The 23872-nt window shown below is 43.8% G+C and overlaps 1 protein-coding gene across 1 annotated transcript in view; it reads right to left on the bottom strand.

Moving 5' to 3' along the window:
* CACNA1G (calcium voltage-gated channel subunit alpha1 G) overlaps nt 1-23872 on the bottom strand; it is a 274000-nt gene that overhangs the window by 81506 nt on the left and 168622 nt on the right. Inside the window, 4 exon segments of the mRNA XM_030208360.1 lie at nt 735-785; nt 3036-3249; nt 11021-11110; nt 15396-15521. Of these exon segments, the coding sequence (XP_030064220.1) occupies nt 735-785; nt 3036-3249; nt 11021-11110; nt 15396-15521 (481 nt within the window).

Here is a 23872-nt window from a genome sequence, read left to right as displayed (position 1 = left end):
TATTTGTTCACTGGAAGGAGCATCACTCTTGTACACCCCTTCCTGCAAAAGTCTTAAGGACTCTTACCTATTACCAACAAGGACAGAACTGCATCTCTCTTCTCTTGGACAACTCACGTCAGGCAAAAGCTGTCGCTACAGACTCTTCTGATCCCTTAAATGACTCTTAGGGATATATGAGTTGAGGAAGGGACCGAAATAACAAAAATCCAGTCCTGAAATCAAATAGAGGGGGGGGTCTGGATAGCATGTTTGAAAGAGGGGTAAAAGGAGAGACTGAAAACCATTGCACAAGAGAACTGGAAACTTGAGGACACTCGTATTCCTCCCAGTACAGGACACTGCAGCCTTCCAAAGCAACTCCCAGGTTTAGGCTACGTAAGGTCTTCCGAACACACTTTGCTCACGCTAGCCTATACCATCAGAGCCCCGAATACGTTGTTAAATGTGCATATTTCCATGGAAGTGTGCAAGGCTAAGCATAAAGGGGTATTAGCACCAAATCCAGATGAGTGAGGCACCTTGGTTTTAACAGCTGGAACTGTGTAAAGTGCATGCTAATCCTTTGAATTTAGTCTGCAGACCTCGTAATTCATATGAGACACGTGTGCAATGAAGTGAACGAACAAGACTTCACACACAGGTTTAGTGGGGAGCTTCACATCTGCACTGGACAGCAGTTAGTTACACAACACTGCCACTGAACTCAGACGAGACGCAAGATTTCCCAGTACCTTGTACTGCACTGGCTGCGCTCTCCGTATTTACATCATCCAGCATTAGATCTAAAAGAATGAAATGTTGTTAATTGTCTGGCAGGACAATACATCATGTGTACAGTTCTACACTTCTCTGTCTATATCTCAGCATCTCCCAGAACAGGTGGAATTTCTAAAATGTAGTTTTGTTTTCAATTCTTTTTATTTTAGATAAAGAAAAACTATGACGGTCTATTCAGCATTCTAACATAGAGGTATAATCGTAGACTTACAATTCATGTGTCTTTAACATGGCAACCAGATGACTAATTATACTGGAAGGACTTATTTAGAGTGATGGAGATTGCAGACTCTTTGCTATTAATTATGTCATTGGTAAAAATATGACTTATGTCAAGTCTTTCCTTCTTTGTTGTCCTAATGTCTACAAATCTTATGGCTCTTATATCACTCTCCGCTGTCAGACGTACCAAGAGTGAGTTTATTCTGCTCACAGTTGTGCCAGTACTAACCCTGCTGAAAAATCACATGATTTGTACACCTCTGAAATAATTAGCAGAGTAGGCTCTGATTGCAAAAGAATGGCACGTCCTATATTTGCAAAAAGGGAATTGTACCATTTGATTAGTTTAGGTGGCTGAAAAAGCCAGCCATGTTGGAATGCTCCCCATGAATATCTCATTACAGACTGGCAGATTTTATTATTTTAATCAACTTTATTTTCCGAATAGTTTAGAGGTTGTTACTGATACCTGCTATAGACTTTCTCAATGGTTTGTTGGCCCTCTTACAAGCCAAGTGATAGGGTAGGGCATTTGCACAAGCTCTTTAATACGTTAGAGTCCCTGGAAAAAGGTTTAACAAAGAGCGTGCATATTCATAATATTTTTACATTTCTACGCATAGTGTAGTGTTGGTGCTTTACTCAGCTTCTGGATCTGGTGACCTTTAAATGTACCTTCACCAGACATGTTGTATTTCAGAGATCAAAGTACTTTCTTATTTATGAACAAACTTGGTTAAGCTAACCAGAGAGAGCAGTTTTGGCTAAGTTAACTCATCAGTCCCTTCTTCCCAAGTACAAATCAGGGACTATATACTAAACGACTTGACAGGGAAAGCTCTACCCTTTTGCACAGGAAAATTTTAAATATAATGGAACACTTTTATTCTTCCAATGTTCGAATCCTGTGATGGAGATTTGAATCTTAAATATCACTTATTTTTGAGAACTTGTGCCTTTTAGTTTCACAAATGAGAATTTTTAGAGTTTATCTGGACTTCTCAATAGCTCAAAAAGAAATCCTTACTTTCTCACATTATATGCACTGTGTACTTAGTTTCACTCAACAGAAAACCCTAACGTATTTCCTGACTCAAATAAGTTCTAAATTGGTTTTGGATTTGCAAGAACAAACCCCCTGATTTGACAGACCTCACAGTTCACTTATACTCTGGCCCTCAAAGGGCCAAATAAATGTGTAACGAAGAATGAGGAGAATAAAATGAGTAGAGCAACTGAGCACAGAAGAAGAAAACCCACCAGACATGAGAAACAGAAGAATTAACAAGGTGAGAAAGCATGCAAGATGGAGGAGAGTACCTCTGACCTCTGACCTGCGTATTATTTCCTGCTTTATCAGGCAAACAAGAGATTTAAGGTAAAAGCCTGGGTCATTTCTTGCCTCAATATATCATCTCTCCATGGTTTCATTTTGGTGTAAGTAATATTTAAAAAAATATAACCTTGTACTTTTTACAATAACTTGCGGAAGACTGAAAATTGGCTCGCTATAATTTCAGGGACTGCTAAGTTCATGATTTTATCTGTATTTCTCAAGTCAATGCATGGCTAGGTTTCTAGTTCTACAATGCAATGCTTTTATTTTATTACATCCTTGAACAAAACTGTATTAAGGTTTGTTTGTTTATTTATTTATTTTAACTTAAATTGTTTGTTGGAGCAAGTGTCTTGGCTACAAAATTTACAAGGCTGTAATAAACCAAATAGGGAATCCAGGTAGCAGCAGCAGTGCTAGAGTCAAAGAAAGTTGCATCTGGCACTGTTGTGGTATTTTGAAATTCTCACTATTTGTATAAATCATATCTATGCTAGGTTTGGGAACAGAAATAGGATTCTATGTCATGCAGCCACTGAAAATATTCCTGGCTTCTAGTTTTTGCCTTCATGCAAAAATCTACAGCGGGACATGCTCTTGGGGGAGGGGAAATAACCAATTAGCAGGTGCTAGAGCAAGAAGCTAAGGCTTATGTCAAAGGTCAAGCAGGACTCAAAGATGTGGAAAGACTACCGACCAGCCAGCTGTTTCTCCTTACTCCTTCTCTTTTTCTCCATCCGGCGGAGTCTCTTCTCTTCTCGTCTCTTTGCTTCCTCCTCTTCTTGATGTTGACGGCACTTGTGAAAATTCTCCACCACAACCCCCACGAACATGTTGAGGACAAAGAAAGCAACGATCAGCAGGAAGGAGATGAAATAGAGGAGCATCCAAGGGTTGTGGTTCATGCTCGGCTGTAAAACAGAAATGAAGAAATGCACACAAGGCAAGCAACGCTCCCACTTAAAAGCACCAGAGTCTAGTAATAGCCCTACAAAGACAAATCCCAGCAGGAAATGGATCATGCGAATAATCAAGACTGAAGCCCCTTTTTACTAATATATTAAAAGTGTGCATTTCCAGCGCGGTCATGGCCACAGTAACTGCGTTGCGTGGTGAGTGCAAAGCCTTTGCTTTAACTGTTGGGGTCTTCCCAGCCTTTTACCCAGGAGTAGATTTCCTGAGCCCCTACGTCTTGCCCCATCCTTGACCATCTTTAAATGTAGATTGAAAGCCCACCCCTTTAACATTGCTTTTGACTTGTAACCACTCGCCCCACCTACCCTCCTCTCCTCTTTCCTCTACACATTAATTGATTTGCTTGCTTTATTTTTGTCTATTAGATTGTAAGCTCTTTGAGCAGGGACTGTCTTTCTTCTATGTTTGTGCAGCACTGCGTACACTTTGTAACGCTATAGAAATGCTAAATAGTAGTAGTAGTAGTAGTAGAGTAAATGCAAAGAGAATACACTTATTGAAGACGAACTGTTGCAGGTAACGCAGATACACTTAATTCCACCTACTGAGATGGTAGTAATGGCTCCGTGTTACAATTAGGGCCAGATTCTGTAAATGTGTCCAGAAAAAGCGCTTCGCTGCTACCGCAGGGCCCTTTTCCCCACAGTTTATTTATTTGTTACATTTGTATCCTACATTTTCCCACCTATTTGTAGGCTCAATGTGGCTTACATAGTACCATAAAGGTGTTCGCCAAGTCCGGTAGAGAAACAAATACATGGTGATGTTGTGGTCAATTAAGGTTCAGGCACAATGGGAATCGAAGAGAGGAGAAGTTATATAGTGTCCATTACGAGCTTTGGTTTTGCTGAGTGTAGGCATTTATGTTGGGTCGGTAGGGTATGCCTTTTTGAACAGGTTGGTTTTTAGTGATTTCCTGACGTTTAGATGGTCGTAGGTTGTTTTCACAGCTTTTGGCAGTGAGTTCCATAGTTGTGTGCTTATATAGGAGATTATTTGCCTCTGCCATTGTGAATTGAAACCAGGTATTGCCGTGCTGTTTGTCATCAGAAATGCACTGCAAGGAAACACCTAGAGCCTTAGTTCAGCGTTTAGTAAAAGGACCCCCTAAGTTAATATTCTGTAAATGGTGATCTGCACGGAATGACCTTTATAGAACACTACCTTAGCTCTGGTGTAAATGTTGGTGTCCAACTCATGGCAGTTAGACACGCAAATGACATTATTCTATAACATCACGCCTAAATCCTGTGAATTCCCCTGACTCACAGATGTCCCTCCCATGGCCACGCCCCTTTTGGAGTTGTGCGCTATAAAATTTAGCTGTGCATGTTATAGGATAGGGCGTAGGACAGACCTGCATGTAACTCCTAATTACTGCCAATTAAGTGCTTGATATTGCCAATTATTGATAATTAATGCCTAATGAGCTAATTAATTTGTGCACAGATCTATGATCCATTCCCAAATTTGTGTGCCCAGCTCTGGAGGACCTATACAGAATCCAGCAGTACATGGATAGTGCCGGTGGGGAGTTTGAGTGGAGCCAAGGCAGTGACATAACATATCCAGAGAGTGTTGAGTGGGGGAGTGGCCTAATGGTTATTGCAGTGGTTTGCGGACCCTGGGGAACCGGGTTCAATTCCAGCTGCCTGCCTGATGGCCAGCAGTAGGGTTCAGATCCTGGGGAACCAAGTTCAGTTCCCTCTGCAGCTTGGTGTGACCCTGGACAAGTCACTTAGGGATCCTTTTACAAAGGAGTGCTAGTGTTTTCAGCACACGCTAAAAATAAGTGTGGGCTAAATGCTAGAAATGCCCATATATTCCTATAGTCCACAGCACACTCTGCTTCAATATAATACAGATTCAATAATAGCTTAAGTGATAGTTATTATTATTAGCATTTGTATAGCGCTACCAGACGCACGCAGCGCTGAACACCTGACACAGAGAGACAGTCCCTGCTCAATAGAGCTTACAATCTAAAATAATACAGACAGACAAGACAATTAAGGGAGAGGGAAGTACTGGGTGAGAAGGAACAAGGGGGGGGGGGGGGAGGGCAAATGAGTAGTGGCTAGGAGCCAAAAGCAGCAGTGAAAAGGTGGGTTTTCAGCATGGATTTGAAAACAGGTAGAGATGGAGCTAGACGTACAGGTTCAGGAAGTCTATTCCAGGCATAAGGTGCCGCGAGGGAAAAGGAACGAGGTCTGGAGTTAGCAGTGGAGGAGAAGGGGGACGACAAGAGAGATTTGTCCAGTGAGCGGAGTTCACGGGGAGGAATGTAGGGAGAGATGAGAGTGGAGAGGTAATGGGGGGCTGCAGAGTGGATGCACTTAAAGGTCAGTTTCGCATAGTCTGAAACCTAGGAGACTACCTTGAAACAGCAATATGCGAAACATGGATCTATGTTGGTGATATTGGGTTTCCACCACATATTAGTGTTGACTGCTGAAAAGCTAACTACTATACTATTTAAAGACAAAACTAAAAAGTCTAATACAAATAAGATAAGTAGCTAAGAAAATTTAACGAAAAGATTTTAAAAATTGGTAAAAATATGGGACCTATGAGGATTGCGTTACCGCCTCCTTGTTCAAAATGCTTGGCTTATAAATAGCCATTTCAGAGGCAGGTAGTTTAATCTGATGTCTCTTTAACAAACGCCTTGGTTGATTATCACTTATTGAATCTGTATTATATTGAAGCAGAGTGTACTGTGGACTGTTGGATATTTACTCCCTTCATCTTTATGCCGCTATATTACTAAGCATATATTCCTATAGGCATCTCTAGCGTTTAGCGCACTCTAATCATTAGCGCACACTAAAAACACTATTGCGTCTTTGTAAAAGACCACCTTAGCCCTCCAATGCCCCAGGTACAATACGCAACTTAGATTGTGAGCCCATTAGGGACAGTGCAAAGCACCTATAATAGAAATTGTAAACCGCATAGTTGCCTCAGGGATCACTAGCAGTATATCAAGTGCTGAAAATAAAATAAATAAAAATAAAATAAATAGCTATTTGGATAATGTGACCACTGGCATATTTTCAAAGCACTTAGACTAACCTATGGAACTTTGCAAGTCTAAGTGCTTTGAAAATGAGCCCCTTAGGGCAGATAGAAAGCCGTCGGAAATTATCCGGATAACTGGCTGATTGGATCTGGCGCTTACCACCTTATCCAGATATACAGCTCCAGCAACTATCCAGTTATTTTTTTTTACCACTGCAACCGGCATTTTATTGGCAAAGAGAGCTGACACGGCCATGTTTCAGTGAAGATGTCTGCATCAGGGGTCCTGCAAACAGCCATGTCGGGTCTTTTTTTTTTTTTTGTTACGTTTGTACCCCGCGCTTTCCCACTGATGGCAGGCTCAATGCGGCAGGCAATGGAGGGTTAAGTGACTTGCCCAGAGTCACAAGGAGCTGCCTGTTCCAGGAATCAAACTCAGTTCCTCAGGACCAAAGTCCACCACCCTAACCACTAGGCCACTCCTCCACTGTTGCTACTATTTGAGATTCTACATGGAATGTTGCTATTCCACTAGTAACACTAGCAACATTCCATGTAGAAGTCGGCCCTTGCAGATCACCAATGTGGCCGCACAGGCTTCTGCGAGTCTGACGTTCTGCACGTATGTGCAGGACGTCAGACTCACAGAAACAGAAGCCTGCGCAGCCTTCTACATGGAATGTTGCTAGTGGAATAGCAACATCCCATGTAGAATCTCCAATAGTAGCAACATTCCATGTAGAATCTCCAATAGTAGCAACATCCCATGTAGAATCTCCAATAGTAGCAACATTCCATGTGGAATCTCCAATAGTATCTATTTTATTTTTGTTACATTTGTACCCTGCGCTTTCCCACTCATGGCAGGCTCAATGCGGCTTACATGGGGCAATGGAGGGTTAAGTGACTTGCCCAGAGTCACAAGGAGCTGCCTGTGCCGGGAATCGAACTCAGTTCCTCAGTTCCCCAGGACCAAAGTCCACCACCCTAACCACTAGGCCACTCCTCCACTGCCACTCTTTGCCAATAAAGGTACTTTAATTGGTTTGTGTCTACACCTCCACTCTTTGGCCACCTCTGCTCTTTTGTTCCTTCGTGGCGTCTCCTGTGGACACTGATTCTTCTTCTTTTTTGTTTTTCAAAGAAAAATACCATTACATATAAAACTTATTTTTAACCTTCTTTTGTTGTGGATTTTATTTTTAATAAGGTGAAAGTGTTATTCTAATAGGCAGGTTATATACAATTCCTGGAGGAAAGGAGGAACAGGGGTGATATGATACAGACGTTCAAATATTTGAATGGTATTAATCCGCAAACGAATCTTTTCCGGAGATGGGAAGGCGGTAGAACGAGAGGACATGAAATGAGATTGAAGGGGGGCAGACTCAGGAAAGATGTCAGGAAGTATTTCTTCACGGAGAGGGTGGTGAACGCTTGGAATGCCCTCCCGCGGGAGGTGGTGGAGATGAAAACGGTAATGGAATTCAAACATGCGTGGGACAGGCATAAAGGAATCCTGTGCAGAAGGAATGGATCCACAGAAGCTTAGCTGAAATTGGGTGGCGGGGGGAAGAGGGGTTGGTGGTTAAGAGGCTAGGATGGGGGAGGGCAGACTTATACGGGGTCTGTGCCGGAGCCGGTGATGGGAGGCGGGACTGGTGGTTGGGAGGCGGGAAATACTGCTGGGCAGACTTATACGGTCTGTGCCCTGAAAAAGACAGGTACAAATCAAGGTAAGGTATACACATATGAGTTTATCGTGGGCAGACTAGATGGACCGTGCAGGTCTTTTTCTGCCGTCATTTACTATGTTACTATGTAATTAAAATATATAAAAAGCTAAGAAATGCAATAAATAGGTTAATTATGGCCCCCTTTTACTGCTGTGCATTAAGTAGTTAAATGTGGGAATTAGCAGCTTGATGCTCAGTATGTGCTAATTTATTTATTTATTTGTTACACTTGTACCCCGCACTTTCCCACTCACAGCAGGTTCAATGCGGCTTACATAGTAATAGGAATACAAAGTATAGTCAGAGAAAACAGGCTAAGCTTAGCAGAGTAATGGGAAAGTGTAGATACCCTGTTTCTCCGAAAGTAAGACCTAGAAGAGGTTTTCCTGAATTGCTAGATATAAGGCCTCCCCCGAAAGTAAGACCTAGCAAATTTTTGTTTGAAAGCAGGGCCGCCGAGAGCCGGACAAGGCCACCCCCGGGCCGCCCCCCCCACCCGAGGTCACCGGGCCCCCCCTCCACCCGCCCTCCGTCGCTCCTGGAACTAACTTTAAACGCCTCCTTTCACCTTCGCAGCAAGCAGCAGCAGGGCAGACCTCTCCTTCCTTTTGTGCCCCGCCCTCGCGGACGTTACATCAGGCGAGGGCGGGACATGGAAGGAAGGAGTTGCCTGCCCTGCTGCTGCTTGCTGCGAAGGTGAAAGGAGGCGTTTAAGGTTAGTTCTGGGAGCGACGGAGGGCGGGCGGGCCAACCCCGATGTTTCCCTGAAAAATAAGACCTAGCGCATTTTGGGGGGCAAAAATTAATATAAGACAGTGTCTTATTTTCGGGGAAACACGGTAGGTAATATAATAAAGGAGAGGGATTAGAGGAGGTAGGAAGAGGTGCTAGTTTTAGGTTAGATTGAGATAATCAAGGGTAGGGTCAAGGTGAACCTAGGGAAAATTGGAGGAGGCGTGGTCCGAGTCATTGCCGTTGTCGCAGGATCAGGTGATGAATAGGGGGATTCCCTAATCCTTGGATTAACTGACAAATGTGGAATGGACTGGGGACCGAGCCACATTCCACAACATCACACATTAATGGTGTCTTTTACAAAGCCACGTTAGCGTTTTTAGCTCGAACTAAAAATCAGCTGGCGGTAAACATTGAGATGCCCATAGGAATATAACGGGCATCTCAGCGTTTACCGCCAGCTGATTTTTAGTACGAGCTAAAAACGCTAACGTGGCTTTGTAAAAGACCCCCTAACTGTTAACATACTGTAGCAAATAACATGGAGCCATTACCACCATCTCAGTAGGTGGCGTTATGTGCATCCACATTACCTGCAACAGTTTATATACAATAACCCCCAGATTCTATATAAGGTGTGGCGTGTTGCAAGCATTAAATTGGGCGTGTGCCCAATTTACATATGCACCTTAATTGAGTAACGAGCCAATCAGTGATGATCATTGGCCGATAACTAATTAGCATCACTAATTGGCAATAATTGGAATTTACGCACGCTTCTTTGTAGGCATATTCTAAAAAGAGGCACGCATAAATTCTAACATGTGTAGCTGAAAAAAGGGGTGCGGCCATGGACGGAGTGTGGGCTTGTCAGGGGCAATCCTCAAATTTAGGTTCGTGGTTATAGGATTCAGGGGAACGAGCCTCTATTTAGGTGCAGGTATTTACACCAGGTTTTCAGTGGCGTAAATGGCTACACCTAAATGTAGGCACGTTCCCTGGCTTTATGTGCTATAGTCTATCAACCACGCCTAACTGTAGGTTAAAAAGTCCCTAAAAAATGGTCATGTGGTAAGATTACACTTACCACTAGCCATTGAGGTAGCAAAAAGGGCTCTCGCGGTAACCTGGCTGTAACTGGGCAGCGTGGAGCCAGGGCCGCTGAGAGACTAGGCTGGGCCCGGGGCAAGGCCGCCCTGCCTCCGCCCCCCCGCTGCCCCGCCCCCCCACTGCTGCAGTCCGCGGTCTCACCTGCCTGCCTCCACGGCTCCGGGCCCCCTTCATTCAAAGCGGCAGTCGCAGATCGTGTGTCTTCTGCCCTTCCCTCCCTGTGTCCTGCCGTCGTCTGATGTAACTTCCGGTTTCCGCGAGGGCGGGACACAGGGAGGGAAGGCCAGAAGAGAGGTGATCTGTGACTGCCGCTTTGAATGCAGGGGGCCCGGAGCCGAGGAGGCACGCAGGTGAGAGCGGGGATTGCAGCGCCGGCGGCCTGACCCCAGCACCGGGCCCCCCCCTTGGAAGCCCGGGCCTGGGGAATTTTGCCCCCCTCTCGGCGGCCCTGCGTGGAGCGATGCCTAATTACCAGGTTAGTGCCGCACTATAAAACAAAAAATGTGTTCTGGCATGCACAAGCCAGCATGCCGGTGGTAGTTCTAGGTTGGCATGTGGTAAGCCTGCGTTGGGCTTATTGACGCTTTGTAAAAGGGTCCCTCGTTGCAGATTATCCCAGCGTCTAGCTTTAGGTGGCATTTACTGAATTTTCTCCCATAGTGCAGAGGCAATCTGCAAGGATATTCACTATCTAGATAGTGCTCCCATATATACCACTCAGCAGCACTTATCTGGATAGCAGGTGCTGATCAGAACTTTTCAATACTGACCCGTTTGTTTATACAGCCTGCAGGTTAACTCAATTCTAGTCCAAGTCCATATGTACAATGTCCAGTTTTGGAAATATTAGCATGCTTTCTTTTTAGGTTGAACAAAAAATGGAGTAGTTGCCATTAGGTTAATTTTGGTGGTTTTTTTTTTTAAAGATGAACTTATTCTGGAGGATTCTTTTTTGACTAAAGTTTTGTTTGCCAATTACATTTATTTTGAAAGATTGAAAGACATTGTTGTACAATACACCTGTTTAAGATACCTTTAGTAAGTTAGAGAAGTAAATTAAATAGTTAATGGATCCCAATAAATAAATAAATAAAGCAAAATGTACCTGTTGATCAACGCCTACTGCATCCAGGCCATCATACATAATGTCTACCCAACCATCTTTCGAAGCCAAGACAAAGAGAGACATCAGGGCCTGGGCATTTGAAGAAGAAAAAATGTTTACATTTTCACTTGTCACCTTACCTTTTTTACTTTTACATACCTCCCTCTACCTTATCTGGTCATTAAGGAAGTTATCAATGTAGGCTACCATTAAGATATGTTACTTTACCTATGTAATGAGACCTAGTTACTAATAACTGGGGTTAACAAACAAATAACGTCTTAACAGTAGCTCATGTTGATAACTTTCCCCCTCAATAGAACATTGACCCAGACTCCCTCCCTCATGGCTGATGATTCCCATAATGCCATTGTTAAATAAAAAGAAGCCAATATACTAACTTCACTGCAGATCTTTGAAATTGGACATTAATGTGATTTGATGGCTCATTTGCATGATCTGCATATTGGTTTCACAGGTGTTTTTTTTTGGTTATAGTTCATGCAAAATCATGGACTTCATCACAGAAAAACTTAACTGGGACATCTCCAAAATTGTATCTGTATAGACGATTTTATAAATAAATTCCCTCTTCATTGGTCAGATAAATTTTAAGCAGGGTGGAAGGAGAGGAATTTCAAGATTTGTTCTGGAAACATCAAAGTCACCCAGACCAATATTTTAAATACTGACCTCTTTATAACTGAGGTAACAGAAGTTGAAGTGAGTTGTCTAAAATCACAAGGAACATCGGTGGTAGAAATGAAATTTGAACCTTCGCTTAGCCCACTGCTCTAACTACTGGGACACTCTTCAAATAAATAAATTACTGGAATCTGTAACCAAATTCACTTAAGAGGATTCTACATGTTGTTGAATCTCTAATTTCTCCATAGTTGTGGATACTACTAAACTTTTTTTAAATGTATGTATCACTGTCCCTTGGGTCCCTTGGCATATGGGACTCTCTCTGACATCCGTGCTGCCCACAGTCACCTATGCTGTTCGTAACATCTTGTATGCAATAATGCAGATCAAAAACCACATGGTTTCTTATGAGTGTCACATACACCTTTCCCTGAACATACACTTATACTGTATACTGTGTTGGCCACCTTTGCGGCAGTATGTTGCAGGTTGCAATCGGAAGATGACCCAAGGGCAGTGTCAGCTTCTTTTTGCCCTTCTTGACTGGTCCAGCAGTACTTTAATATCCCGCTTGTGTGGTAGATCCCACATTCTACATGGGGCTCCTGTTGTCTTTTCTCCGCATCTCATGACACTGCCCTTTTTACTCTTTTACTATATAATATAATATAATATAATATAATATAATATAATATAATATAATATAATATAATATATATATATATATATATATCAGAAAGATAGTAAGTGTATATATATATATATATATATATATATATATATATATATATATGTACACTTACCATCTCTCTGACTTCATGTGCAACTTTTTAAAAATTAGTCCCCTTATTTTCTAACAACACTTACTGTCTTACTTATCTATATGTTCCATCTTTGCTTACCTCCTATGCTGTGTATTAAAATGTTTTATTGTGTACTGTGTTGACATTGTAAGTAGTATACTATATTCTATAATACTTACTCCCAAGGATTATCGTATGTATTGACCAGGACCTCCAATGCTATCATTTATTTATCAAACTGACCTCAACACCTCCACCCCTGGTCTATCACCAACTGGTGAAACAGGACCTTTATATAAAGGATACCAGGGATTCTGTGGGGTTGTTTCTTATCATAGGTCTTAATACCCAATTATTATACTTTGTATCCTGCCAAAAAACTGTTTGGTTTGCATTGGCTGACTTGAATCAACACATACTATTACATCTTTCATCAAAGTATCCTAACCACACTACTTATAAACGTAATCCGTATCCCAATACCCTCATTTTATATTACTTATACCTATCCAAATTCTCCCCTCAGTCCCATGTATAGTGCACTTAACTGAGTAATAGTATGTGTTGATTCAAGTCAGCCAATGCAAACCAAACAGTTTTTTGGCAGGATACAAAGTATAATAATTGGGTATTAAGACCTATGATAAGAAACAACCCCACAGAATCCCTGGTATCCTTTATATAAAGGTTCTGTTTCACCAGTTGGTGATAGACCAGGGGTGGAGGTGTTGAGGTCAGTTTGATAAGTAAATGATAGCATTGGAGGTCTTGGTCAATACATACGATAATCCTTGGGAGTAAGTTATTATAGAATATAGTAGACCAAGGAACCCAAATAAAGGAAAAATAGAGAGAAGTAGTATACTATGCCATACTTTGTATTGTTATTTGAATATTTTTACTGCTGTAATTGTCTACTGCTTATGTTTGATTTATTCTTACTGTACACCGCCTTGAGTGAATTCCTTAAAAAAAAAAAAGGTAAATAAATAAATAAATAAATAAATAAATAAATAAATAAATGTTTACTGTCTTGCATTGCAAATTCATAAACTTGTATCTCTGCTCATCCTCCATCATTATTTCTATTACCTGACTAGCCCAGTACCCCCTGTCTAATGGGATGCAGCACCTCAATTTTTATTCTCCTCACTTCTCTATAACACAACTGTGTTCTGTCCGATTCGTAAAAAGCCTTCTATTAGCCCTGAATCTGTTTTTAGTACAGTAACGTCTCAATTATGTACCGCTTTTTGGACGTTTTTCTGTTTCGAAATGAATCCTTAGATATACTATTGTGTGTATGGCATATTATTGCATAGCCCTCCCACGTAAATACTATAAAGAAATAAAATAAGCATCTGTTGATTGACCTCAGTCAGGCATGAAGAATAAAACACATACAGAATGTTTGTAGATAAAATTGCTTTTGCTACAGGTATGGGAGTGACACGTAATCCTAATCAGTTTTTGTTTAATCTATTATAATTGTTTTTATTATTCTAGTATTGTGATGGTTTTATTTTAATTTAATTTAAGACTAACCAAATTCTTATGATTATTTTCTACTTTTGTACTGTGATGCTATTTTAAACTGTAATTTTACAGTGTGTTATACTGCTTTGAGTTTTTGGTAACTGCCTGTCAAATAACTTTGAACAACTTGGAGGGGCATAATCGAACGTCGCCGGTGAAAGAGATCGCCGGCAATCTATTTTGGCGGTGGTGCAACAGCTGGCCGGAACCGTATTATCGAAAAAATGGCCGGCCATCTTTTTTTTCGATAATACGGTTTAGCCCGGCCAAATGCCAGAGTTCGCTGGGTTTGAGATCGCTGGTTTTGTTTTTCAGCGATAATGGAAAAAAATGCCGGCCATCTCAAACCCGGCGAAATCCAAGGCATTTGGTCATGGGAGGAGCCAGCATTTTTAGTGCGCTGGTCCCCCTGACATGCCAGGGCACCCTAGGGGGCACTTCTAAAAATGTTTAAAAAATACAAAAAAAAGCTCCCAGGTGCATAGCTCCCTTACCTTCGGTGCTGAGCCCCCTAAACCCTCACCAAACCCACTCCCCACACCTCTACTCCATTACCATAGCCCTTATGGGTGAAGGGGGGCACTTACATGTGGGTACAGTGGGTTTTGGGGGGGGGGATTGGAGGGCTCAACACAGCACCACAAGTGTAACAGGTAGGGGGGGGATGGCCCTGGGTCTGCCTGCCTGAAGTGCACTGCACCCATTAAAAACTGCTACAGGGACTTGCATACTGCTGTCAGGGACCTGGGTATGACATTTGAGGCTGGCATACAGGCTGGAAAAAAAGTGCTTTATTTTTATTTTTTCGTGTGGGAGGGGGTTGGTGACCACTGGGGAGTACAGGGAGGTCATGCCCCATTCCCTCCAGTGGTCATCTGGTCAGTTGGGGCACCTTTTTGAGGCTTGGTCGTGAAAATAAAAGGACCAAGTAAACCCGGTGAAATACTGCTTAACACCGCTCTTTTTTCCATTATCTGCAAAAGCTAGCCATCTGGTAGCCACGCCCATGCCCGCCCATGTCCCTCCTATGCTTTGCTAGCAACACGCCCCTTTGAACTTTCGCCGGCAAGGCAACGGGAAAGCGGCAATGCTGTCAAAAAAGCAGCTTTCGATTATACCGATTTCGCCGCTTTTCCGAGATCGCCGGCCATCTCTCGATTTATGTCGGAAGATGGCCGGCGATCACTTTCGAAAATAAGCTGGATAAGGATCTAACTTACCAAAATGTGATTGTAATATTTTTGTGGGGTCTCTAGAAAACCTCATTGATTCCAGTGTACCTAAACTGAAGAAATTGTGGGGAGGGGAGCCTACAAGCTTTGATTCCTTTTAATCTAGACTATACAGTTAGGGACAACTCATAACTTATTTTGTCTTTGCATATATACCTGACCCAGGTTGTCAAAATTATATTTGTGTCGGGCCCATTTGTATTTCGCCTCCAGGCAGTCTGATTTGTTTGTGATATTTCTGATATCTTCACCCTGGCAGAAGAAGAACTTCCCTTTGAAAAGCTGAAAAGAGAGAGAGAGAGAGAGAGAGAGAGAGAGAGAGAGAGATACAATTACTGGCCTAAAGTCTATGTCACATACATTACTCAAGGTCAACTGGAGGAAGGCAATTTCACCCTAGAACAGGGGTTCTCAACTCAGTCCTCAGGACACACCCAGCCAGCCAGGTTTTCAAGGTACCCACAATGAATAAGCATGAGCTAAATTTGCATGCACTACCTCCATTATATGCAAATCTACCTCATGAATATTCATTGCGGATATCCTGAAAACCAGACTGGCTGGATGTGTCCCAAGACTGGGTTGAGAACCCATGCCCTAGAAACAATTGTTTTGCTTTGGCATTCAAAACATACGAATCAACTGTGCAAGTTTTCACTTCACTGGTAGGTCCTTGTAGAGGTAGAAAAGAGATGTCTTAGTGATCACAACTGCGCCTAGGATTCATGAGAAACCCTGGGACATCTTTTAGTTACTGTGAATGACTTGGGGCAAGTCCTTTTCTCGTTCTACACCTCAAGGACCAGTTTAAAGCAAGACATTGACAATCCGGCTTTTACAGTCAACCAATTTATTAAAAACACATAAACCCACAGGAAAAAAAATACTATTGCAGCACTCTTCCATCTACTAAACATATGAAGGTTAGAAGAAGGTAATTTATTTATTTATCTATTTTATTTGTTACATTTGTATCCCACATTTTCCCACCTATTTGCAGGCTCAATGTGGCTTACATAATACCGTAAAGGCATTCGCCAAGTCCGGTAGGGAAACAAATACAATTTGATATTAGGGTCGGGTAAGGATAGTATCTTCAGGTACATAGGGATAGAAAATAGGAAGGAATATATAATGTCCAGTACAATCTATGGTTTGCTGTGTGCAGGGTTGAGGCATATAAGTTAGGTCGGTGGGGAATGCTTTTCTGAATAAGTAGGTCTTTAAGATCTCCTGAAGTTTAGGTGGTCGTAGATTGTTTTCGCAGTCTTGGTAGTGCATTCCACAGTTGTGTGCTTATGTAGGAGAAGTTGGATGCATAGGTTAATTTGTATCTGAGTCCTTTGCAGCTTGGGTAGTGGAGATTCAAGTAGGTGCATAGTGCTTTGATTCTATTTCTGGTTGGGAGATCGATCAGGTCGACCATACATCCTGGGACTCTTATCCTGTTGTCTCTTACCTAAGAGGATTGCAGGAGGGCGAATAAGGAGAAAACAGGGTGGAGCAGGGAGAGAATGATGGTGTCAAGCATAAAGGAATCTATTTCCCCACGGAGAAGGATGATAGTGCTTCTATTTAAAAAGTGTGAGGAAAAGTATCCTTTTCTTTCATTTCATGATTTAGAATCATACCCCTACACCATTCCAGCCAGATCTTGGCTCTCAGGCAGATCAGTTAGGCAGCTTGAACTGAAGTGGGAAAACAGTGGTGAAATGGTATTTTTGAAGTATTCTCAGATTAGTGGACATTCTGAGGGGCCTGAATTTGGATGTTTTGCAAAAACCGTCCAGAATCTGAATAGGAAAGGTCATTTTCAAAAAAGAAAAACATCTATCTTTTTTTTCAAAAATAGAAGGTTCTGTGATTTGGACGTTTTGTTTTTTGGTCCATTTTCAAAAAATTCCAAAAACATCCAAGTGCAAAATGCACAAAATCAAGCCATTGGGATGTAGGAGGAGCCAGCATTTTTAGTACACTGGTCCTCCTGACATCCCAGGAAAGCAATAGGGCACCCTAGGGAGCACCTGCAGTGGCCTTCATAAAATGCTCCCAGGTACGTATCTGACCATTGTTCCCTTACCTTGTCTGCTGAGCCCCCAAAACCCACTACCCTCCAACTGTACACCACTACCATAGCCCTTACGGGTGAAGGGGCACCTATATGTGGGTACAGTGGGTTTCAGGTGAGTGTGTGGAGCGCTCACAGTTTCCTCCACAACTGTACATTTAGAGGGAGGTAGAAGCCTGGGTCCATCTGTCTGCAGTGCACAGCACCCACCACGAGACTACTCCAGGGACTTGCATGCTATTCTAATGGACCTGAGTATAACATCTGAGGCTGGCAAGTAATGTTTTCATCACATTTTTGGGGGGTGGGAGGAGGTTAGTGACCATGGGGAAATAAGGGGAGGTCATCCCTGATTGTCATCCAGTGGTCATCTGGTTATTTAGGGCACCTTTTTGCGCCTTATTCATTATAAAATAAGTCCAGCTCAAAATGTCTTAGTTTTATTATTTGTTTCATTTGTATCCCACATTTTCCCACCTATTTGCCAGGCTCAATGTGGCTTACATAGTACCGTGATGGCGAACGCCAATTCCGGTGTCAGAAATACAGAGTAGTAATTGTGTTAAAGTTCAAGAGTACAGAGTGTCATTAGGTAGTTGAGGAGGGGGAATAAGTGTCCTGTTCTGGTACAAGTTTCGTTGTTTTGCAGTCCTGGACGGTTTTGTTTTTTTTACATTATGGCTGGAAAACGCCTAAGTCTCAGGAACGCCCAAGTCCCGCCCTGAACACGCCCCTGATATGCCCCCTTGAGATTTGGATGCACTTCTGACGGACTTCAAAGAAAACCATCTAAAATAGGTTTCGAAAATACTGATTTGGACATTTTTGTGAGGAAAAGCATCCAAATGCTGCTTGATGCCACTTTTTAGACATTTTTCTGTTTTGAAAAGAGCCCATCTGTTTACAAACCAACCTTCTAAACTCATGAGGTGTTATGTGAATGTCTCCTATATTAGATTAGCCTAGTGGTTAGAGTAACAGATTGAGAACCGGGGAAGCCAGAGTTCAAATCCTGTTCCTCCAACTGTGCCCTTGGCAAGTCACTTCACCCTCCACTGCTTCAGGTACAAACTTTGCTCTTTTTACTAAGCTGTGTTATACCACTAATGCAGCTTAGCATGACAACATTTCTGCTAAGTGCATCCCTGGGTTGCTCCTGTTCTGGTGACTTCCTCTCCAAAAATGACATTATTATGCTCTCAGTGACCATCCTGTGATACTAACACCAGGCAAACATTCCTTAGTTGGTAGCCTGACCCATCATGACAGTACCATGATATTACCTCTATGGAGCATGACAGCATGACGAGGGATCACTTCTTCCCCCCCCCCAACTAGATTACAGGATAGCCAGTATGTGGTGGAAAGGGCGCTTTTTGTAATTTAAGAAAAGAGATCAGGAATGGGGGATGAGTATTGTTTACAAAGGATCGGAGTGGGAGGGAATATATTCCAGTAGACAAGAAGAGCAGAAGGAGCCTTCAAGAGTGGGGGCGTCACACCAGTACTTTATTGACAAGACCCGACCCGATCTATGTTTCGGCGAAACTGCCTGCTTAAGGGGTCTCATAAAAGAGATGATTTTCCAGATATGTCAGAAAATGAGTCACAAGGAAACAATCTCAGATGCCGAAGAGACCTAAAACCCGCGCTGAACTTGACCCAGCAATGAAAACGCTCTGTAGCAATAGAATCCTGTGTATTCTAATGTGACACCGCTACCCTAGCTGAGATCATATTTAAGCACCTCTCTGACTTCATGTGCAACTTTCTTTAAATTAGTCTCCTTATTTTCTGACTCCTCTTACTCTCTAACCTAGCTATATGTTCCATCTTTGCTTATACCCTATGCTGCCTATTAAAATGTTTTATTGTGTATTGTGTTGACATTGTAAGTAGTATACTATCCTGCTTATTTTCAAAAGAGAAGGGCGCCCATCTTCTGACAAAAATCGGGAGATGGGTGCTCTTCTCTCAGGTGCGGCCAAATTGGCATAATCGAAAAAACGATTTTGGCTGCCCTCAACTGCAGTCCGTCGCAGGAGCGGCCAAAATTTAAGGGGGAGTGTCGGAGGTGTAGCGAAGGCGAGACTGGGGTGTGGTTAACACATGGGCACCCTCGGCCGATAATGGAAAAAAGAAGGGCGGCCCTGACGAGCATTTGGCTGACTTTACTTGGTCCATTTATTTTCAGGACCAAGCCTCAAAAAGGTGTCCGAAGACCATCGGAGGGAATCGGGGATGACCTCCCCGTACTCCCTCAGTGGTCACTAACCTCCTCCCACCCTAAAAAAAAAATTAAAAACATTTTTTTGCCAGCCTCTATGCCAGCCTCAAATGTCATACCCAGCTCCATGACAGCAGTATGCAGGTCCCTGGAGCAGTTTTAGTGGGTGCAGTGCACTTCAGGTAGGCGAATCCAGGCCCATTCCCCCCTACCTGTTACACGTGTGGTGGTAAATGTGAGCCCTCCAAAACCCACCGTATCCACACGTAGGTGCCCCCCTTCACCCTTAAGGGCTATGGTAGTGGTGTAGAGTTGTGGGGAGTGGGTTTTGGGGGGATTTGGGGGGCTCAGCTCCCAACAGAAGGGAGCTAGGCACCTGGGAGCAATTTTTGAAGTCCACTGCAGTGCCCCCTAGGCTGCCCAGTTGGTGTCCTGGCATGTGAGGGGGACCAGTGCACTACAAATGCTGGCTCCTCCCATGACCAAATGGCTTGGATTTGGCCGGTTTTGAGATGGCCGCCCTTAGTTTCCATTATAGGCGAAAACTGAGGTCGGCCATCTCTAAGGGCGGTCCAAATGTTGAGATTTGGCCTTCCCCGACCATATTATCGAAATGAAAGATGGGCGCCCATCTTGTTCGATAATACGGTTGGCTCTGCCCCTTCCCGGGGCCGTCCCCGGAGATGGGCGCCCTTAGAGATGGGCGTCCCCTTTCGATTATGCCCCTCTATGCCATACTTTGTATTGTTATTTGAATATTTTTACTGCTGTAATTGTCTGTTGCTTCTTGCTGTACACCGTCTTGAGTGACTTCCTTCAAAAAGGCGGTAAATAAATCCTAATAAATAAAAATAAAAATAGAATGACTATATTCCAACCATCTCCAACCCCTCTAAAAGATAGTGGGCTTCAGTCTGGGATTTTGCCAGCTTTGTATTGCAGCCAGGAAAATGCAGCATAGTAACTTTCACTGCAGTAAATCACACACAATGCTATTTAACTGTGGAGCAGTAAATAGGAGCCTTAGACTGTAAGCCGTATTGGCCAGGGACCTACCATTTACCCCTAAAATTGTAAGTTGCCGTGAGCTTGCATTTGGAAATTCCAGTAATTAGATCTAAAATCTAAAACCAAAGCCATGTTTTACCTGCAGGGGGGGCTGCACTGGCGATACGCTCTGCTCTACAATATTCATAGGTGAGGCTGACCGCCAGGATAATCGTTCTGGTGTACTGGAGCGGATGATGCATCATAAATGAGCACAGCTACGTTTGCAATTACCACAGCCAGAATCTATGAAAACCCGCTGTGGGGGGTGAGACGGACCTTCCCTGTCCAGACATCCATGCTCAGGTGTATAATCTCACCAGAGCAATGCTGGCAACAACAGGGCATTCTCTTCAAAAAGGGTCTTTTTCTTTTGAACTGGGCTCAACATTTCTATGTACGTTTCTGGTTTCTCTCAGTAAAGGAGGTTACTAGGATTGTGCGCCTGTGTGTGTTTTTTTAACTGCATTTTCCTTCACCATTTGTTCAGTGGTATAAAAGAAACCTGTGACACGGCAGCTGCCACTTTGCTTCCTCTTTGTTGCTGAAATAATTGCCAGGTGGGTGAGATACTAATGGATGTGTTCCTTTTGGCCTCATTATTCCCGTCTGTGACAATTGATGGGGGGAAAAACACCCCAAACTCAAAGCACCCAAGTAGATGACGTTGATTTCATCTGCTGTTCTAGTCTGCCGACATGACCTGTCCTTGCAGGAGGTTTTCTGCTTCTGTGAACAGAACAGATGAAAAACAACCCCCCCCCTTTCCCAGTAGGTATAGCTAGGGTCAGAATAGTTAATGCCATTCTTTGTTATTTTATAGCTTGAAATAAGAAAGAGAAATGTGACTGTGCGGAGCTGAATACTCTCCTACCTGCATGTGCTTGTTACAAACAATGATCCCTGTCACCTTTCAGAGGCAGTACGTGTAGTTAGCTCCCTTGTTATTGCAGGGAGCTAAGAGCTGTGGAAACTCGTTAACATAGCTTACAATTTATAAGGCATAAAGCAGAGTTTTTACTTTGAAGATTTGGCGTACTTCAATTAAGTAACCCTTCAGGTTTTCAGTTAGATCCGACAGGACCCTGAATCTATACCGGAATCGCAAAGATTTGGTACAGCTGGGATGCATGGCAGGGATGTCAGTTTGCAGAGCAGCCAAATGACCTATTTTGGGAGGGAGAAGCTTTGGCCGGTCCTGGAGTTTTGCTAACCTCATCCTAGTGCATTATGGGACCTGCAGCACTGATTTCAATGGATATAGTAACATAGTAACATAGTAGATGATGGCAGAAAAAAGACCTGCACGGTCCATCCAGTCTGCCCAACAAGATAAACTCATATGTGCTACTTTTTGTGTATACCTTGATTTGTACCTGTCCTCTTCAGGGCACAGACCGTACAAGTCTGCCCAGCACTATCCCTGCCTCCCAACAACCAGCCCCGCCTCCCACCACCGGCTCTGGCACAGACCGTATAAGTCTGCCCAGCACTATCCCCGCCTCCCAACCACCAGTCCCGCCTCCCACCACCGGCTCTGGCACAGACCGTATAAGCCTGCCCAGCACTATCCACACCTCCCAACCACCAGCCCCGCCTCCCACCACCGGCTCTGGCACAGACCGTATTAATCTGGCCAGCACTATCCCTGCCTCCCAACCACCAGTCCCACCTCCCACCACCGGCTCTGCCACCCAATCACAGACTACAAATACTACACTGCCTTGGGATATAAGTTTGAAACCAGGGCCGGCCAAAAAAGTTTCCCTCCTGGAATGGGTAAATTGGTAGCTCTAAAATTGCAATCTGAAGAACTGCAAACCACGCTGGTTCTCAGGGTATCCTAATGAATATTGTGATAAACACAGGGACTGCCCTTACAGGAGGAGGCCGCCAGAGGGCGCTCTCCCATTGTAAACCTAAAAATGCCCATTCTGGCCACTAGAGGGAGCCAAAGAGTATAGTCCATGGTAGTGACCAGAAGGAGCGGCTAGGGGGTGCTCGTGGTATAGGACCTGTACTTCCCTGGGGAGGCCACCAGGGGGACTCTCTGAGTGGAAGCTGGAAAGGCGGAGAGAGTTGTGGGTGCGGACCTTTCTGGAAGCAGGGGGAGAGGCCTAAAGAGAGGTGGGATGGTTTATTGGGCACCCTATAAAAGCATCCTCTAAGCCAAGGGAGAAGGAGAAGGAGAAGAAGAAGAGGGGGGGGGAACCTGCAACACCCAGAGCCTGAGGATTACTAGCAGGAAGACTGGAGAAAGAGGCCTGCTGAAGTAGAGCTCAAGAGAAAGGTCAGGAGAAGGTTCCCTCCAGACCCAAAGAGGTACTTACCTGGTGGGGACCAGGTACTAGGGTTATGAACAATGGCTACTGAAGTGTTTAAGTGAACAAACAGCCGTGGGGTGGAGGATAGGACCGTAAGGTTAATGTGAATAAAGAAGGTCCTATCCAGGGGAGGAGGCTGTTATACCCTGAGACCCAGATGTCCCCAGTAAATGGTCTCAGGGGGTGAATCACAGTAACAGATTAATAGTGGGCAAGCCAGGTTCCCACAGGACTGTAACCTAGCTAATAAACTGAATTTACATGCAACCAGCTAATTTGCATATTTTTGCAAGCAGAGAAAGCTGTGCTATCTTCCAGAGAAAGGGTGACCTGGGGGGCCCCACCAGAAGAACTGGTAAGGTGGGTCGGTTACCAGGTGATACAGCAGGGAGGCCGGGCCAGGATTGCAGGTTAAGGAAGAGGTCACCCTGAGGGAAAGGGGAGGACCAAACCTAGAGGCCGGAGTCAATGCAGTCACAGAGGAGTCTGGTTTCAAGGTGGTTCCCTGAGGCAAAAGGCTGGTGAGGCCAGGCAGGAGCCACTAGAGGGCCACTGCACACCAGAGAGCCCCCTGTGGGGGTTATAAAGGGCACTATCCCAGATGGAACCTTGTTGTTGAATAGCCCCCTGAAGATAAGGACATCAGAGAATCCCTGCTACCCTTGACAGTTGAATAACAGTGTCTGAAAGTTGAAACCAAGGGAAGAGCAGAGGGTTGGTGGGACCCAGGCAATAATTGTATCCCCAGGGAAGTGTGCAGAAAGGCCTACTGCCTACAGGCGGGTTCTGGGGGACTAGAGAACTCAAAGTGAAGCTGAGTGGAAAAGGCATCAGTCTCCAGAGGAGGTCTCTTGTGTGGGTGAAGACAGACAGCACGGAGAGGTGCAGGTCGAGAGCAGACAGCACGGAGGTGCAGGTCGAGAGCAGACAGCACGGAGAGGTGCTCATCTTTACAATATGCATGAAA

Source organism: Microcaecilia unicolor, chromosome 6, assembly GCF_901765095.1.
Source record: "Microcaecilia unicolor chromosome 6, aMicUni1.1, whole genome shotgun sequence".
Lineage (NCBI taxonomy): Eukaryota > Metazoa > Chordata > Amphibia > Gymnophiona > Siphonopidae > Microcaecilia > Microcaecilia unicolor.
This window is presented reverse-complemented; position numbering and strand designations above follow the sequence as displayed.